The sequence below is a fragment of the Heptranchias perlo genome, chromosome 1, assembly GCF_035084215.1.
Source record: "Heptranchias perlo isolate sHepPer1 chromosome 1, sHepPer1.hap1, whole genome shotgun sequence".
NCBI lineage: Eukaryota > Metazoa > Chordata > Chondrichthyes > Hexanchiformes > Hexanchidae > Heptranchias > Heptranchias perlo.
In genome coordinates this window covers 93,163,941-93,183,532 of record NC_090325.1, presented here as the reverse complement: position 1 = coordinate 93,183,532, position 19,592 = coordinate 93,163,941, and the positions used below count along the sequence as shown (strand labels likewise).

Sequence of the window (19,592 nt, the reverse complement as noted above, 5' to 3'; positions counted from 1 at the left end):
TAAATATATTCAATGACTTTGCCTCCACAACCTTCTGTGGTAGAGAATTCCACAGGTTCACCACCCTCTGAGTGAAGAAATTTCTTATCCTCTCAGTCCTAAATGTCCTACCCCGTATCCTGAGTCTGTGGCCCCTCGTTCTGGACCCTCCAGCCAGGGGAAACATCCTCCCTGCATCCAGTCTGTCTAGCCCTGTCAGAATTTTATATGTTTCAATGAGATCCCCTCTCATTCTTCTAAACTCGAGTGAATACAGGCCTTGTCGACCCAATCTCTCCTCATACGACAGTCCTGCCATCCCAGGAATCAGTCTGGTGAACTTTTGCTGCATTCCCTCTAAGGCCCCTGTATAACTGCAATAAGACATCCTTGCTCCTGTACTGAAATCCTCTTGCAATGAAGGCCAACATACCATTTGTTTCAGAATGATACCGGGACAAAAGGGGTTAAATTATGAGGTCAGGTTGCATAGACTAGGCTTGTATTCTCTTGAATATAGAAGATCTAATTGAGGTGTTTAAGATGATTAAAGGAGTTGTTGGATAGATAAAGAGAAACTGTTTCCTCTGGTTGGGGGGGTCCTGAACAAGGGGACATAACCATCTTAGAACTAGGCTGTTCAGCAGTAATGTAAGGAAGCACTTCTACACACAAAGGGTAGTGGAAATCTGGACCTCTCTCCCCCAAAAAAATGTTGAGGTTAGGTCAATTGAAAATTTCAAAAGTGAAATTGATAGTTTTTTTGTTAGATAAGGGGATTAAGGGATATGGAACCAAAGCGGGTAAATGGAGTTAAGATACAGATCAACCATGATCTAATTGAATGGCAGAACAGGCTTGAGGGGCTGAATGGCCAATCCTGTTCTTATGTTTCTAACTTCTTTAGATATCCATGGCATCTTAAAACAACTAGTAGCTTCCCTCCTTTTTAATCAACAATACTTATTCTGTACTATTGCAGTCTCTTTTTTTAAAAATCCCACTGTTGTTCTACAGTCTTGTGTGCTAATTTCTCCTTCCACCTCACCTCAGCTAGCTCATTAATCATCTTCCTAAAATCTGCCCTAATCCAATCAGGTATTCTAGTTTTTGTACTAATTTTTCCTTTTCTAATTAGATCTTAAATCTTAACATTTTGTGGTTACCCCTATGAAATGCTCACCCACATCTATGTGATCTATTTCATTACTCATAACCAGATCTAGCAATGTCTCTGTTTTTGTAGGCCTACTAATTGCTCCAGGAAGGAATCCTGTACACATTATAGGAATTACATTCCCTCTTTGTTCAAATTAATAAGTGAATAATTAAAATCTCTCACAGAACAATAATTTTATTATTCTTGCTCATCTCTCCAATCTGACTGCAGATTTCCTCCTCCATTTCCTTCCCACAGTTTGGAGGTCTGTAATGTAACAAACCCTTATTTAATTTGAGGTCCAAACATGTTGACTTTGTCTGTACTCCTCCCTTATCTCCATAAACCCTCTCTACAGCATGTATTCCCTTTTTTACGATGATTGCCACTCTGTCTCCTTTCTTATCTTTTCTATCCCTCCTAAATATATTGGGCTGGAATTTGTTGCAGCAGGGCATCTCATGGTGTGCCTGGTTAGTTAGACTTTTTCCGGCACCCTTCAGCTCACCCCGCACCTGGAGTACTGTGAGCAGTTCTGGGCACCGCACCTTCGGAAAGACATATTGGCCTTGGAGGGAGTGCAGCGTAGGTTTACTAAAATGATACCCGGACTTCAAGGGTTAAGTTACGAGGAGAGATTACACAAATTGGGGCTGTATTCTCTAGAGTTTCTAAGGTTAAGGGGTGATCTGATCGAAGTTTATAAGATATTATGGGGAACAGATAGGGTGGATAGAGAGAAAGTATTTCCGCTGCTTGGGGATATGGGCCAAAGGCAGGTATATGGAGTTAGATCACCGATCAGCCATGATCTTATCAAATGGCGGAGCAGGCACGAGGGGCTGAATGGCCTACTCCTGTTCCTATGTTCCGAAAATGTTTTTGCCCTGTAAGTTGCTGGAAGTGCAAGCTCATGTCAAGGCAACAAGGCATTTGGGACCTTGGTGAATGACGGGACCAACATTGTATCTCCTTAACCAATGAGATTAAAGGTGATGGTGTTTGCATGCGCCTACTGCCCTTGTCCTTCTAGGTGGTAGAGGTTGCGGGTTTGGGAGGTGCTGTTGAAGAGGTCTTGGCGAGTTGCTGCAGTGCATCTTGTAGATGGTACACGCTGCAGCCACGGTGCACCAGAGGTGGAGGGAGTGACTGTTTAAGGTGATGGATGGGGTGCCAATCAAGCAGGTTGCTTTGTCCTGGATGGTGTCGAGCTACTTGAGTGTTGGAGCTCTGCACTCATCCAGGCAAATGGAGAGTATTCCATCACACTCCTGACTTGTGCCTTGTAGTTGGTGGAAAGGCTTTGGGGAGTCAGGAGGTGAGTCACTCGCCGCAGAATTCACAGCCTCTAACCTGCTCTTGCAGCCACAGTATTTGTGGCTGGTCCAGTTAAGTTTCTGTTCAATGGTGACCCACAGGATGTTGATGATGGGGGATTCGGCGATGGTAATGCCGTTGAATGTCATGGGGAGGTGGTTAGACTCTCTCTTGTTGGAGATGGTCATTGCCTGGCACTTGTCTGGCATGAATGTTACTTGCCACTTATCAGCACAAGCCTGGATGTTGTCCAGGTCTTGCTGCATGCGGGCACAGACTGCTTCATTATCTAAGGGGTTGCAAATGGAACTGAACATCAGCGAACATCCCCACTTCTGACCTTATGATGGAGGGAAGGTCATTCATGTAGCAGCTGAAGATGGTTGGGCCTAGGACATTGCCCTGAGGAACTCCAGCAGCGATGTCCTGGGGCTGAGATGATTGGCCTCCAACAACCACTACCATCTTCCTTTGTGCTAGGTATGACTCCAGCCACTGGAGAGTATTCCCCCTGATTCCCATTGACTTCAATTTTACTAGGGCTCCTTGATGCCACACTCAGTCAAATGCTGCCTTGATGTCAAGGGCAGTCACTCTCACCTCACCTCTGGAATTCAGCTCTTTTGTCCATGTTTGGACCATGGCTGTAATGAGGTCTTGAGCCGAGCAGTCCTGGCGGAACCCAAACTGAGCATCGGTGAGCAGGTTATTGGTGAGTAAGTGCCGCTTGATAGCACTGTCGACGACACCTTCCATCACTTTGCTGATGATTGAGAGTAGACTGATGGGGCGGTAATTGGCTGGATTGGATTTGTCATGCGTTTTGTGGACAGGACATACCTGGGCAATTTTCCACTTTGTCGGGTAGATGCCAGTGTTGTAGCTGTACAGGAACAGTTTGGCTAGAGGCGCAGCTAGTTCTGGAGCGCAAGTCTTTAGCACTACAGCCAGGTTGTTGGGGCCCATAGCCTTTGCTGTATCCAGTGCATTCAGTCGTTTTTTGATATCACGCGGAGTGAATTGGGATAAAATGTGGAGTCTGTTATAAGGGAAGGTATTAAAGCACATTTAATGAGAGTAAAGAAAATTACAATATAGTTCATAGGTGATGCCTAATAAATTTATTGGAATATTTTGAAACTTCAAGAGAATTGGTGAATGATTATAATATGACTGTTTCTGAAAGTCAAGATATATAATCATTCAGTAAATTGCCTAACAAGGGATTTGTGGCTGAAGTGAAAGCTCCAAGAAAAAATTGTAAATTGGTTAATGAATTGGATGGTTAATAGACTCAGTTCAATACAAGTACTGTAGCTTTAAATGGACAATTGAAACTATTGGAGAACACACAGTTTAATTTTGAGACCCCTCCTACTCACAATATTTATTAGATAAATCGTTGTTTCCCAGTAGCATTGGTCAGAAGCAAACATAAAATAAATTGTGCCTCTGTCTTCCTGTAACTGGCACTGTACTCACTAATTCTTTCTGTCTCTCTCTAAATCTTTGTGTTTGATTTGTATTCTTCTCACATGCTTCTTTTACTATCTCTGTATGCCTCTAGCACTTTCTCTCATTATCTTTGCATCTCTCCATTTGTCTCAGACTGTTTATTTTTTCCTTTTTCCTTCTTTCTGTTTGTTCTTCATCTGTTTATCTCCCATATTCCTTGTATCTCTGATCCATGTTGCTTCACTGGTTTATTGGGACCACGTTTCCTCATATGGTGCAAGTTGTATCTAAAAGGTTAAGAACTGGTGCTGAATCTGCCTGGGTGGTAATGTGTTAATAGCACTCGAATTCCATGAGCAGCTCAATTATGTTACTATTCACAGATTTCGGTACAGCCTGGAGCAAGTGTTTATTTTATTAGGCTTATATTGAAATAGAAGACACTGGGGTGTCATATGGATGCTTTAAGGTATTTTCTGCTAATATTGCTAGCAGCAAGTGGGTTACAATGGTCTATATTTGGATTATAATATAATGTGTTTTATTTTCATTATAATTCATTGCATTGTATTCATATTTTAATTAGTTGCATTGTACTTCATAGTATCGTAGTAGGTACAGCACAGGAGGAGGTCATTCGTGTCTATGCAGGCTATTTGAAAGAGCTACCATTTAGTCCCGTTCCCCTGCTCTTTCCACAAAGCCCTGTAAATTTTTCAAGTACTTATCCAATTCCCTTTTGAAAGTTACTATTGAATCTGCTTCCACCACCCTTCCAGATCATTACAACTCGCTGCGTAAAAAAATGTTTCCTCATGTCACATCTGGCTCTTTTGCCGATTACCTTAAATCTGTGTCCTCTGGTTACCGACCCATCTGCCACTGGAAACAGTTCCTCCTTATTTACTGTCAAAACCGATAATAATTTTGAACACCTCTACCAAATCTCCCCTTAACCTTCTCCACTCTAAGGCGAACAACCCCAGCTTCTCCAGTCTCCCCACATAACTGAAGTCCCTCGTCTCTGGCACCATTCCAGTAAATCTCTTCTGCATCCTCTCTAAGGCCTGACATCCTTCCTAAAGTGTGGTGCCGAGAATTGAACATAATGGGCTCGATTTTAGCACCCGCGATCGGGTGCGTTCCTGGCGGGGGGGCTACGAAAATCGGGGATTCCCGGGGCGGGTCGGGAGCCTGGCTCATTTCCGGGTTCCCCACTAACATGCTGACATGCGCATGTAGCCCCCGCATGTGGGACTCCTGCCGGCAATTAAAGCCGGCGGGGTGCCACTTAAGGTATTTATTTAGGTATTTCAGGTCGTTTAGAGACCTGATTAACATGATATTTTAGGAGGGTTGGGATTTTGCAAACAACTAGGACTGTTTCCCGTACTGGGGGAAACACTCCCAGTTGAAATGGACGTGTTGCAGCCATCAGCCTGTGGCAGCTGCAAAGGTCCATTTGACAGGTGGGGGGTGGAGACCCTCACTCATTGCAGGAGGCCACTCTGTCACCTTGGACAAAGTTTGGCCTCCACCACCCTCCTCCTAACAATAAAATTCACCAACTTGCACACTTACCCCGGTGTCCAGACACATGAACCTACCTTGCGGACCCCCTCAGATGTGCATCTTCTGGATGGGGGCCGCCGTAGCTGCAGTCATGACCTCCTCGGAGGGCGAACAGCATCACCAGCCTCGCCGGCCACGCCGTCCACCTCTGACACGTGGAGCTCCACAACACAGTGCTGTGACACATCCACTTGCACAGCAGGAAGGAGGGCAACCGCAGAGAGAGATGCGCGCAGAGGGCACTACCCTCGCCACAGGGTCCACAGACCGAGGCTCAGCTTCCTGAACCTCTCTGAGCAGCAGTGCACATGGAGGCTCAGAGTCACTCGACATGTAGTCGTGGACATCTGCAGCCTCCTTCATGCCGAGCTGCTCCAGGCTGGCCCGAGCACCATCTTCTTAGCTGTCGCTGTCAAAGTCACCACTGCCCTCAACAACTTCTCCTCCGCATCCTTCCAGGGTGCCACTGGGGTCATCGCCGACGTCTCTCAGTCGTCTGCACAAAAGAGCCCGGCAAATACACCTACACCCACTCTGCAGTGACACAATGGGTGGCATCAGTTGTGGGTCTTCATAGTGATCCAAAGGAAAGGGCATTATTGCACAAACCAGACAAGATTCGCAAAGACGTGGCAGTAGTGGTGCCAATATAATATGTAATGTGAGTTGATCAGAAATTAAATATAAGTGAAAACCATGACAAACCCTCAAACACCCTTGTGCATCCCCTTCATGCTCACAACACGTTTGCCTTATGCTTCCTACTGCACATATGTGATGCATGCCCTGTGGCTGCAGCACAGGTAATGGCAGGTTGAGTGAGGCTGACTGTGAAAGAGATGCATGAGAGGGTGAGAATAAGATAGAACCATGAGATTGTATGAGGATTGGGTTGAGTGGTAGTGGCGGGATGAGTACTGGCAAGGTGAGTAAGTGCAGGTAAGATGAGGTTTGAGTGGGTGTGAGGAGTGATGTGACAGAGTAGTGTTGGCTGTGCAGAAGGAGATGTGGGGTGGGGGCGGTGATGTGGCAGATGGAGTGTAGGGGAATGAGTAAGTGTACTCACTTTGGCTGACCTACTTAGGTCATTGAAGTGCCTCCTGCACTGTATGCAGGTGCGCGATATGTTGGTGGTGCAGGTGACCTCCTCTGCCACCCCGAGCCAGGCCTTCTTGGTAGCTGAGGAAGGCCGCTTCCTCCCGCCCGCCGGGGGGAAGATCTCTGTCTTCCCCCTCCTCCTCACCCCATCCAATGATACCTGGAGTGAGGCATCATTAAACTTGGGAGCAGCCTTCCCCCTGGGCTGCTCCAGGCTGTAATTTTTCCTATTTCTTGCAGCATCAGTCAGTGGAGGACTGCCCCTTTAAACAGACCTCCTCCAGCTGACAGACCTTACTGCGCATGCGCAGTCCACCCGCCACGCAGCTTAGCAGCGGGGAACCTGGAACAACAGGTAAGTTGATCCAATCAGCCTGCGATTGCGCGCGAGGCAGACTGATTTCACCCGGTGCGTTACCCACGCGCCCAGTCGACCCCCCGCCGCTATGGTAATATCGGGCCCAATACTCCAGTTGAGGCCTAACCAGTATTTTATAAAGGTTTAGCATAACTTCCTTGCTTTTGAACTCTATGCCTCTATTGATAAAGCCCAGGATTCCATATGCTTTTTTAACAGCCTTCTCAACTTGTCCTGCCACCTTCAAAGGTTTGTGTATGTGCACCCCCAATTCTCTCTGTTCCTGCACCCCCTTTAAAATTGTACCATTTAGTTTATATCGCCTCTTCTCATTCTTCCTACCAAAATGCATCACTTCACACTTTTCAGCGTTAAATTTCATCTGCCATGTGTCTGCCCATGTTACCAGTCTGCCTATGTCCTCCTGAAGTCTGTTACTTTCCTTCACATTGTTTACTACATTTCCGAGTTTCACGTCATCTGCAAACTTTGAAATTATACCCTCTATACCCAAGTCCAAGTCATTAATATATATTAAAAAGAGCAGTGATCCTAATACTGACCCCTGGGGAACACCACTGTATACTTCCCTCCAGTCTGATAAACAACCGATAACCACTACTCTTTGCTTTCTGTCCCCTAGCCAATTTTGTATTCATGCTGCCCGTTTAGTTCCATTAAAATGTATCACAATTGAATGTGTTATATTTGCATTACAACTTAATGCACTGCTTTTAATTTTAATGTAATGTGCTGTATTTGTATTTTAAATTATTGTATTATATTTGCGTTTCTATTTAATTCCCTCTCTTTATATTATAATTACACTGTGACTATTTGATTGATTGTTGTAAGGTGCACACTTCATACAGGATCCAATCCGAAGATGATGGCACCTGCTACAATCTTGGTCATCTGTGAGTGCACCTTCCTGGGTATCGTGGTAGTAGGGGGTGGCTTCTCTATTCTCCCCAATTCGCAGTCGCACCTCAGGCCTAGAGCTGCCACCTTCTTCTGAAACTAAACTAGACAAGAGTGTGGAGGTATTATTTTTCAAAATTTTTAAACTATTTTTCCACAAAAGAAATTTGAAAAAAGAATTACTTTATATGTTTTTCAAACAAAATGTATTCTCACAAGTTAAAAAAGTCACTTAGATGAAAGGTGGCTAATATGCTAAATGGAAGTTGTTTTCCCTAGAGACTAAACAATAAATAGTTTCTTAGGTTGTCTAGCTAATCGAAAAACTGCTCACACACATTGTGTTGGAAAGGTCTTTGATCCCTATCTGCTTGTGAACAGAAGAAGATAAAAAGATTGAGACTGGGATACAGGCTGGCTGAGAGATTTTTTGAAATAGGAAGGCAGTCAGGTTTGTTAAGGGGAACGCAGTGGGTTAGAAAGGTTAGAAATGCTGGAGGATAGTCAGAAACCATCTTTTTTAAGCTGAATAAGGTGACCCACTGATGTAGGCTCGCATGGTATCTTCTTTATTTTGTATTACTACATGAAGATAATTAAACGGATTAAATTAAGTCCACTCACAATGGCTGTTCTATATATTCACCTTACAGTTAAATAAAGCAGCTTAACAATTTGGCTTTCTCTCACCAAATGTTGGCTTGGCCCGCCTTCAGAAGAATTGAAGAAATACCTGTGCAAAAGTCATGAATATCTGGTTAAGGGGATACTGTTGTTACACCCCCAGGTAATATTATCGTATAAGTAGATATAAGGCATTGTGACTGAACTTGCATAAAATTTAGATGCTGAGATCGCTTATGGGAGCAACTGATGCTACTGTATCCGAGAAAGTAGACTGGCAGACTAGAATTTGTAACAGAGGCTTACAAACAGGATGTCCTGACACACTCTGTGAGTGGCTTGAAAATCTTGGTAATTTGTTCCCCTCTCCAAAATGTGTTGTACACCTCAAAAAGCTGGAGGTATTTATTAATTGAATCATTGAAGCTCCAGGACATATTAATGATTGATACCAAGACTGGCCATTCACAGAGCATGCTATGACTTTCTATTTATAAACTCCACTTAAATACTTTCCAGTATATACTTAGCAGAAGATAGCAACCTTAATTGCATTCTGGGAGTTGCAGTGAATTGCAGTTGCAGTGACATTGGTGCATTCTGAGAGTTGTAACTACTATGTAATTCAATTTCTTCATTCAGAGAAGACATGGGTATACGTGATAGTTTTGGGAATGGAGCAGAACTCAAACCCAACACCAGAGAGAAGATCAGGACTGTGTGGAGAAACTTCTTCTAACATTGGATGGATAATGTTATGGGTAGGTTTTGTAAAATTTTTTTCAGAATAATTTAATTTTTTTATGTGTTTATAATGTTATAAATTTAATTTTTAGGTATAAATGGTGGGGTGGATGACGAGCCAACATAGATACAGGAGTAGGCCATTCAGCCCTTCATACCTGTTCTGCCATTCAATTAGATCATGACTAATCTGTACCTCAACTCCATATATCCACCTTGATCCATATCCCTTGATATATTTACTCAACAAAAATCTATCTATCACAGTCTTGAAAATTTAAATTGACCAAGCTTTCACATCCCTTTGGGGCAGCGAGTTCTGGATTTCCACTACTCTTTGTGTGAAAAAGTGCTTCTTGATTTCACTCCTAGATGGCCTAGCTTTAATTTTAAGATTATGTTCTCTTGTTCTGGATTCCCCAACTAGAGGAAGTAGCTGGTCTGTATCTACCCTATTGAAGCCATTAATCATTTTAAACACCTCACTTAGATCGCCCTTCAATCTTTTCAACTCAAGGGAATACAAGCCAAGTTTATGCAACCTGTCTTCATAATTTAACCTTTAAGCCCTCGTATCATTCTGGTGAATCTGTTCTGTACTTTTTCCAAGGCCAATATATTTTTTCTGAGATTCGCTGCCCAAAACTGAACACAGTATTCCAGATGAGGTCTGATCAGGGCTCTGCACAACTGAAGCATCACTTCCTCACTTTTGTATTCCAATCCCCTTGAGATAATGGCCAACATTCCATTAGCCTTTTTGTACTCTTTGTGTACCTGTGCACTAGTTTTATTGTTTTGAGTACATGGACACCTAAATCCCTTTGCTCCTCCACAGCTCCTCGTCTCTCACCATTAAGAAAATATTCTGATTTGTCTTTTTCAGATCCTCATTTCGTGTTATCTGAAAACTTGGATATACATCTCTCTTAATATTCAAGTCATTAATATATATTGTGAAAAGCTGACGGCCCAGTACAGAACCCTAGGGAACATAATTTTTCACATCCTGCCAATCTGAGAACAGACCTTTTATCCCTACTCTCTGTCTCCGACCTCTCAACCAGTTACCGACCTATGTCACAAAGTTAAATCCAATCTTGTGCGCTTTCTCTTTGTCTAATAATCTCTTGAGTGGAACCTTATCAAATGCCTTCTGTAAATCCATTTGGACAACATCCTTAGGCACTTCCCTAGCCACCATGCTAAAATTCTGTGATTTGATTGGTTGCTTTTGTTCATTGGCTGATTGAAGGGAAAAATAGAAACATTGATAAAATACAGGTAGTATTTTTTTGGTAAACTAGCAGATTTCCCATGGCATTGCTGATGGTTAGTTGAATGATACATTGTTTTATAACAATAGGAGAGTTATACAATGTAATGTAAAATGTATTATTTTGCTGCTGCAGTGGATCTGTGTTAAACTGACCGTAACCTTTAAGGTCACAAAGTCTAATTGTTCTAAATAGGCAAATCCTGAGGTCATTTTAAGGTTAATTGTTGTTGGCAAGGGAAATTTGCAGATTGACGGATATTTCTAAGTTCAGAAGAAACCAGCAAGAAATGAATGAATTTCTTTCCGTTTTTTATACTTTCAACATTTTGAAGTAAAATATCTGAATTGTGATAGACAGAGATAGGATTCAAGACTTTAATATATAAATAGATAGATGGATCGAAGTCTTGAAACAGTTATCATGATTTGTGCACTATGGATATGTCAAAAATGTTGCCACACTTTACAAACATTTTTTGCCCTACAGACACTAGATACTAAGTGCCCTATTCAAAACTTTTACACTAGAATGGATGGTAGTGACTAAAATTGTTCCTAAATTGTGTGAAAAAGTAGGATGTTCTGAGGAGGGAGATTAAATTCAAGGACATCTACAGAAACGTATCAAGTGGGCTAAATAAACATGGATGGCATTAAATATAAAATGGTACTGAAAATACAAAATGTGATTGCAAAGTGAACAATATATTATTAAAGGAATACTTAATGATAGGTCCCATGGTGGTCTTATTTTTGAGTATCTGAAAAAAAAAATCAATATTACAAAAAAGTCAAAATATTTGTTTCTTATTCACTCTGAGGTGGTTTGCATCTCAATTAGACCATCATCTTATTTCCAGTTCGGAGGCATGAGTGTGGAAACATGATGTTCAATCACTGAACCTTTGCCAGCATCGTCCTGTCATCACTGAAACCAACGTGCAACAGAGGGTGCCAGAATTCAAGGTTAATAACAGAATATTATTTTTCTGTACTCCAGCTTTGAAAAAAAATACAGCTTTTTATTTTTCGAACATGCTAAATGATTGCATTGCCTTTAAATAAATTGTATCATTAAAATGCAGTTGTTCACCAAACGTTGAAAGGATGATCATAGTGTATGGAAGTGCTACAAGGACAAATAGAGAAGAATAGGGTGCACGGGCAGTTACAGACACTCTGCAAAGCATGGGTGAAGCCACATGGAATTTTGGCTGTCATGCTTTTGAAAAAAGACAGAGGCAGTGGAAAAGATTCAGAAAGAGCAACAAAGATAGTTCTAGATTTTAAATCAGTGAAGTTTGAAAAGACTAATGGATTAAAAAATTGTTCTCTTTGGAAAAAGTAAATCTTAATCTTCTATTTACCGATGCAATCTCACAAAAGATGGAAATATATTCCACTCTGCAGAAGTGGCATCCTTCATCCTGATAGGCATAAATGTTCCCCATCAGGAAAATACAAAAATCTTCACAGCAGCTGGTTATTTGGAGAGCTTAGAAGATCAATGTTGTTCGGCATTGTTGAGAGAGCACGTGAAATAAATTCAGTTTCCTCAGCGAGTCAGTCTTGTGTGACAATAGTTTTCCGATAGAGATACAAACTTTTGTTGTCAGCCAATAAATTTCCAGTATCTGGCTGATTCAGGTAGCAAAACATCAGAGTTTTAATCCAAGATTCCATAGTTTGGATATAATAATTTGTACATTTTACTGTATATTTTAAATTTCAGCTGTTTTTCTATTTGTTTGTTGTCCAGTGATCACATATTCATAAATAATGGACCCTTTAAAAAAAATCATATTTACTCTGCATTTTGTGTAAAATCTACAATGTAATATTACTTCTACTTTGTTCCTTCATTTAAAATGTCTACTTGTGGTGGAAGGTATTGTTGGGTATATGCTGTATACCCACCTTAAATTTTTGTTGACAAGCATATGCTCACTTTTGTGGAGCTAGAAACAGTGGCAGACTTTTGTCAGTGCCTTGAAGGTCTGGTGTGGGGTGGGAGGGCAAGGGAGGAGGGTGGGCGGTGGGGGAGGGAAGAGAATGCCATGTTGGACTGGGGGAGAGAACGGTGTATCAGCGTGGACTGGGAAAGAAACAGCATTCCACCATGGAATGGGTAGGGAAGAAACTATCAGCATGGACGGGGGAGGGAACAGAATGCCAGCATTGATTGTGGGTGAAGGGAACAGTGGCTCTAGAGACCGGTGGGGGGGGGGAACAAAATGCCAGGTTGGACTGGGGAGAGGACAATGTGCCGGCATGGACATGAGAAGGAACAGAGTGCTCGCAAGGATTTTGGGGAGAGAGACACAGAGTGCCAGAATGACCTGGGGTGGAAGCAAAGGAGGGTTTGTTTGTTTATTTCTGGTGCCTGTATCCTTGCTCTGAAGTACCACTTTCCAGCCTCATGTTCTACATTCAACTGGTGGTGCATCTATGCACTCTCTCTGTACTGTACAATGGTTTGCTAACATATTTCTTCACCCCTGGTAAGCAGTAATAATTGCAACAGTCAATGTTCTGCATTCTGTTTTTCAATTTCTTCCACAGGTCAGGGTCCCAACCTTTCTCTCTTGCCCCACCCCCTCCCACAGGCTCTGTTCTCATGGTTGCTGACAGGGGGCTAAGCTGCTTTTGATTGGTGGCTAGCTTCTGGTAACTTGTTGTTGGTTAAGATTGGCTGGCTGATGTTGTTGCCGGCAGGCTTTTGTTGCTGGTGGTAGCGAGCCTTCCTGGACTGTATAGTTGGCTACTCATTATGGAGAATTGCTCTTATTAGGGGAGATTGTTTTGTGTGTCTTAATATAATGGTGTGTATTTACACATCAGGGTGTAATATACACATCATAAAGTATTTGTGTGTTTATTTTATTTGTTCTTGATATGTGGGTGATACTGGCAAAGCAGCATTTATGGCCCATTTTTAGATACTGGCAAAGCAGCATTTATGGCTCATTTTTAGATGGCCTGAGGGGACATTAAGAGTCAACCACATTTCAGGTAGAGATGGCAAGACCTCTTTCCTTAAAGGCATTAGTGAACCAGTTGGGCTTTTATGATAATCTAGCAGCTTTCATGGTCATTTTTTTCTGGTGGCGTATTGAATTTAATTTCACAGCTTGTCATGATGGGATTTGAACTCTCAACCTCTGGGTTACTATTCCTCTGACATAACCACTACTCTACTGTACCTTACCTGTAAATTTCAAAATACTGGAAAATCCACCAAAGTGTCAAAAAGCAAAATTATCTGGGGGGGGGGGGGGGCGGTGTCCTTCCCCAGTGGGAAATTTTCACCCATGATGTACAGTATACCCACTTTTAAATTACTACTGCATTATAGATTCTGCTCATATGAAGTATAAGGTGACAGTGCTTAAAGCTATCCAAATTCCATGTTTTATATTAAATGTGTATATTCTGGTTTCTTTTTATGTACAATAAGTGAACTCTTGTTTATATCAAGCTCTGGTTTCTGTGCTTCTGGAGGCTTATTTTCTGGCTCCACAAGGGCAGCTAACTTAGGATAATAGCAAAAGCAAAATACTTCGGATGCTGGAAATCTGAAATAAAAACAGAAAATGCTGGAAAAGCTCAGCAAGTGAGGCAGCATCTGTGGAGAAAGAAACAAAGTTAACGTTTCAGGTCGAAGACCTTTCATCAGATAATAGTAGTAGCTTCCCAGCAAGGGAGTAGTCTGCCCGAGATAGCAAAGGAACAACACAGTAAAAAAATGAGACCTGCTGTCCTGACTATTTTGTGAGGATTGCAAAAAACATCCATAGTATTACTGTTTCTACAGCAATTTTAAGTGATTTCAACCAGTAAAATGATATCAAATGCTCCATAAAAATGTTTATTTTCAAAAAATTAATATAAGATTTCCCTTTCCCTAAATAATTCTGCAAATGCCATAAGATCTATACAGATTCCCATAGTTAACTACAAACTAGGGACAGGAAAATGGCACGTGTTGTCATATTTCCTGCCACTTTTGAAATGACCACCAAGGTGCCATTTTAAAATCAGAAAAGTGTAGATGTGGAGTGGATAGTCTGACCAGTCAGAAGAGAGGCCAAGGTAGAAAAAAGGTCACTTTTACTGGTTAGTTACGATATCTTGAATACAGCTCCACACAAGGCATGTAATGGTTACAAATACAACGCTACCGGAATATAAATAAAGGTTGACATTTTGTTCTCGATTTTATGATCGATATGCAAATAGTTCCACAGCTGGAGAATTGATCCCACCACTTAAACTGAGTGAACAATTCAGAACTAGCGATGAAGGGGAGGTGGATTGATATCACTTTGAGCAGAACCATGTGTGCCTAGTGATTAACAAACTGGATTATTTTCGTCAACGCTCATGAGACAACAACGAGGGTTGGGGTGCAAAGAAGGTCGCAAGCAATGGCTGCCGACCGAGTGCATATGGCCTCCACGATACGTAACATATCCTCCTCACTGAGCCGCAATAAGCTTGTCGGATATGAACTACATCAACAGGTTGGGGGTGGGGGAATAAGTGGGTGAGTATTATGACAGGTGGAGTTGCAGTAGATGTCATTTGACACGGGTGCGGGTGAGGGGTGAAGGTTTGGCCCTGTCCAGGTGTACACTGGGCAGTACTACTGGCGGCCTAACTACTGAATGAAGATTAGAGCAGGACAGCACTGCTGCAACATTTTGGAGTCAGCCAGTCAGTGAGCCGCGAGCCCGAACCCGGCGCTCGCGCTTCTTGCGGACCGATTCGCCTGACAGAGCTGGAGTGCGCCTGCGCGGAAGCGCCGCCATTTTGGCCGTGCTGATAGTCTGATGTTGTAAGGAAGGCTGAGCCGAGGCCGAGCCGAGCAGCGCGTCGCGAAATGGCCAATATCGCAGTGCAGCGAATTAAACGAGAGTTTAAGGAGGTCTTGAAGAGCGAAGAGGTGAGACTCGCCCCATCCGTCTCGTACCTAATCCGCTTTCACCTTCCCTTCGTTGTCCGGCCGTCCGCAGGGAGCAGAGGGAGGGAGGGGGAGTTCATGGTGATGGACACGGGACCGGGCTGACGGACAGGCACCGAAGGCGGTTCAGGAAAGTCCTGGGAGCGGTTGCGCGGCTCACTACAGGTCATTTTTTAAAAAAGATATTTGAAACGTCAAATGTGCCGTTTATCGGCGTTGTGGGGACAGTCTGGTTGATGCGAAGCGGTTGAAATGCCCGATTTCAGGAGGTCCGGGGGATGCCTTGAGCGCTCAGGCTGTTGCTAGGGGTTGTAGGTGTGTAACGTTCTTAGACCGCAGTGCTGGGCATGGGGCTCTTAAGAGACACCTCCACAATGATTGATTTGTTAAATGGGTACGTTTAGTACGGTTGGGCTCGTTTGTTCGGTTGGATTGGTGTGTTTTTTATTTTTATTTTTCTGCCAATCTTTATTCTTACAGTTCTAAACAAAGGAAAGTGCAATAGTATCAGGTGACATCGTCTGGTTGGGTGATATTGAGTTTCCACTATTGACATTTTTCTGCTATGTTTGCAAGTTTTTGAGTTCAGACTGTTACACTTCCTCCATTATGGTTAGCTTCAGTTTTCTTTTCCCTTTTGTTTAAAGAGGAGAGCACAGTAATGCAATTCAATGGCAGGATTAACCAAAACTGCAGTATAAAGTTTTATGATAGTTATGAATTTGCATCTCTGCAGTGGACATACTTAATTGAGGTAAAAACTTAGTTGTCTTGGCATATATTTAGGCTCTCAACTGATACTTAATTTCTTTCTGAAAAATAGCACTTCCCCATATATTTTAAAGTTTATAAAACATTGGTAATTTTTTTTGGAGTACTAATACTAACACTTAGTATGCTGCATAAAACCCTTTATAGTTCTGATTTATGCTCTGCTTGCATCACCACTTTGTGTAGCACATCACCAGAATTATGTAACCCTAAGAGTATTTAAAAGAAAAAATGAACTTCATTTCAATGTGCTGTTTACAACCTCAGGACACCTCAAAGTGCTTCACGACTGATGAATTTCTCTTGAAATGTGATTGCCAGTTGCGCACAACAAGGTCCCACAAACAGCAAATGAAATGAATAGGTGGTTGACCTGTGTTTTATTGAAGCTGGTTGAGGTAGCAATGTTCACTGGAAGAAGTATCTGATCTATGAATAGTATCTTGGGATCTTTTATGTTCACCCGACAGCCAGACGGAGCCTCAGTTTAACATCTCATTTGAAAGATGGCGCCTCTGACAATGCAGCATCCCTCAATACTGTACTGGATTTTTAGTCTAGATTGTGTAGCCATGCCATGGAGTGGGCCTTGAACTCACAAGTTTCTGACTGAGTTGAGTGAGTCAGGCTTGACACACTTATTACTTTTGACTACTTTATTAACCAAAGCATGTGCCTTCCCTCCAAAGGGAACACATCGGTACAAGCTCTTACTTTGAATTTTAGGCAGTGTGCACTACAAAGATGCACAATGTATACTGTGAAAAGTTTCTGGGAGTACCCTTAACATAAATGCACAGGTATGGCATTGCATACATAAAAATGATCACTGCACTTGAAATCTAATTTGTTGTATATCGAGTGCTTTGAGACATTTCTCCAGAGATGTGATGAGGTTTTTCATTCGGTCTGAATAGCAGTTTGCGCACTTTAAGTTGGTAGATTGTATGTGTTTTGGTAAAAGTAATTAAGTATCTAAACTATGCTTATTAATAAAACATTTGACAGTTAATGCTGTGCAGTGGGATTTTATTAATCTCTTGTCACTTTGTTCTAAGTATGTTTCTTATGATCTGATCGGTTCAGTGCTCATTTGCAAATACAAATTTATTACTGAAAGTTTAGACTCTTCGAAAGTCAACAGATAAGAAGCAAATGTTGTTTGAAAGTACTACACAGTTGCTGTATTTTGCTTCCAAAGCCTCGATAGATTTTTTTTTCAGAAGTGTTTACCTACTCTTCTGTTTTGGGTATGGGTATGATACACTTGCTGTTAAGGATTTAAGATAATCCAGGCTTCAACAGGAAAATGATTCACAAATTCAGTTGCACATTGCAAAACTTATTTCTACTATTGTAACATACTAACTTTCAAGTATCTTTTTAAAAAGTGACCATGGTTTGATTTCTTCCAGCGCTCTCTGCTTCCACTCTCCATAAATGTCAGCTCACCCAGGCCACGTTCTCACCCATCTCCCTATGTTCCCCATCCTTGCCAAGCTCTACTGGCTCCCCATGCCCCAGAGATGAATTTAAGATTCTCATCCTCACTTTTAAAGCTTGCCCCTTCTTACCTGCGATCTCCCCCAGCAGTATGTCCTCATGTGTTCCCTCCACAGCTTTAGCGCTAGCTTACTTGTCATTCAGCACTCCTTCAGCTACTTTGCCACCACCCTCTGGAACTCCCTCCTTCAGCACCTTCACCTTGCCGTCGTCCTCCTTTCATAGGGTCCTAAAGACCCTTGCCTTCAACTGTGCTTTTGCCCCTTGTAGCCCTCCTTTTTTCCCTTTCTCCCTTCTGCTTGGGGTCCGCTAGCTGTCCTCCACCCTATAAAGCACTGAGACCTTTCTTTGAGAAATGCTATGGAAATGTAAGTCATGTGATGCATTAACTATTGAAAGATAAATTTCTTAAAGGAAAGTTATGTTAGTTTGATTTTTAATTCTGGGCTCAGAACTATTATTACTCGGCAAATATTAATTTTTAAATTGTAGTTAAACTGATGTAGCTATTGTATTAGTGATTTTCTGTCTGATTATATTACTGACATTATGGTTCTGAATTTGATAAGGTTGCTGTTTTCAAATCTAGCCTCTTGCATAGAATTCTGATTTAGTACTGTAGTTTTGGAGTCCCAATTATTTTCAGGGTTCCAATTGATTTTTAAAGTAGTTATTCTAACCAAAAAAAAACTTGTTTTAAGTTGCATAGATAACTTCATTCAAAAATTTGTGATTGATACTTCAATATTTTTGGAATTCACAGGGAGAAAGAAACTCATCGTCGCTTGCAAACTGAATTGTTTTCTTTTTCAGTTTATCACATTTAGTTGGTTTAAATGTTTCTAGCTATAGTCCACCATTTCCTTCACTGTTCTGCTTACATGTTACACACAGTTTAGATATTCTTGTATGGTAGTATTCAATATAAACTGTACTAACATTTTTTAAAATCCTAACTATAATTGACTGAGGACTTCATAGGTTATGACCTCATTTTACATACATTTAATATTACTAGCTAATCTCCCTTGGTGTTGCTTAAGGTGGATGGAGCACAGTTGTGATGTTTAGCTGCTATCCAGACTTGTCTCTTTAAAACCTCTGTCAGGTAAACCCTGTGGGGAAGTGGTCTAATAAGCATACCCTGAGGTCAGTTAGAGGCTAATTGATGGAGGAAGTTTCCATAAATTGGCAGGTGCTTGCCATCTCTTGGGAAGAGATTAGTTTATCCTCAAGGTCAGAATAATCAGCAGAAAATGGCTGTTTTTCTTTTTGTATACTTTAAAAAAAATTGCTCAGTTGTGATTTTTTTTTCTTTTCCATAAAATGAGTTCTATGCAAGATACATTTGAAAAAACCTTGAACAAGGGGCTCATAATTTGTTTTTTTCCATTTGTTCCTTAAACTGCATTCACATGCCATCTTCAGCATGACCGCTTTGCCTTGCAGCAATGTTAAAGATGGTGTGTAAAGAGGACCAGTGGCAGATCGAATTGATCCGCAGACCCAATTGTCTAAACAGCAGCTGGTGGTTTCAGACCCAAATCGCAGATCTTCAACCGCAGGGCGAGTGAGGAAACATTTTTACAAATCCCAGATATCATTGCTCTGTTGGTTCCCCCCCTTCCCCCCATTACGTTAAAAATAATTTTAATGCCTCCAAAATTTACCTAGCTGTTTGTGACATCACAGTGTACGCATAACCAAATCAGTCCCCATGAGCCCAGATCAGTTTTGCAGATGGCTGCGTAAATGAGGCCTCCAAATCCAAAGTGAACTTGAGAGTTTGCTCCAAATTCCATCAATGTAGCATGAATGTGCCCTAAAACTAACAAATATTCAAAAGCAG

The 19,592-nt window shown here is 41.8% G+C and overlaps 1 protein-coding gene and 1 long non-coding RNA gene across 3 annotated transcripts in view; both read left to right on the top strand.

The window, feature by feature from the left end:
* The window catches only part of LOC137324367 (uncharacterized), a 30,240-nt gene extending 18,942 nt beyond the window's left edge, over positions 1-11,298 (top strand). The window contains exons 2-4 of the long non-coding RNA XR_010963596.1: positions 7,794-7,981; positions 9,126-9,244; positions 10,114-11,298. This is a non-coding gene — a long non-coding RNA (uncharacterized lncRNA). The remainder of the gene's footprint in view (positions 1-7,793; positions 7,982-9,125; positions 9,245-10,113) is intronic.
* A 108-nt stretch (positions 11,299-11,406) lies between these two features.
* ube2kb (ubiquitin-conjugating enzyme E2Kb (UBC1 homolog, yeast)) overlaps positions 11,407-19,592 on the top strand; it is an 84,056-nt gene continuing 75,870 nt past the window's right edge. The window contains exon 1 of one of the 2 annotated variants that reach the window (XM_067988574.1): positions 11,407-11,472. Coding sequence is in view for 1 of the 2 variants with exons in the window: in XM_067988564.1 (XP_067844665.1) it covers positions 15,389-15,451 (63 nt within the window). In the remaining variant the exon portion in view is untranslated. Of the gene's footprint in view, positions 11,473-15,195; positions 15,452-19,592 lie in introns of those variants that run through there. The other variant, XM_067988564.1, reaches the window with a different exon arrangement.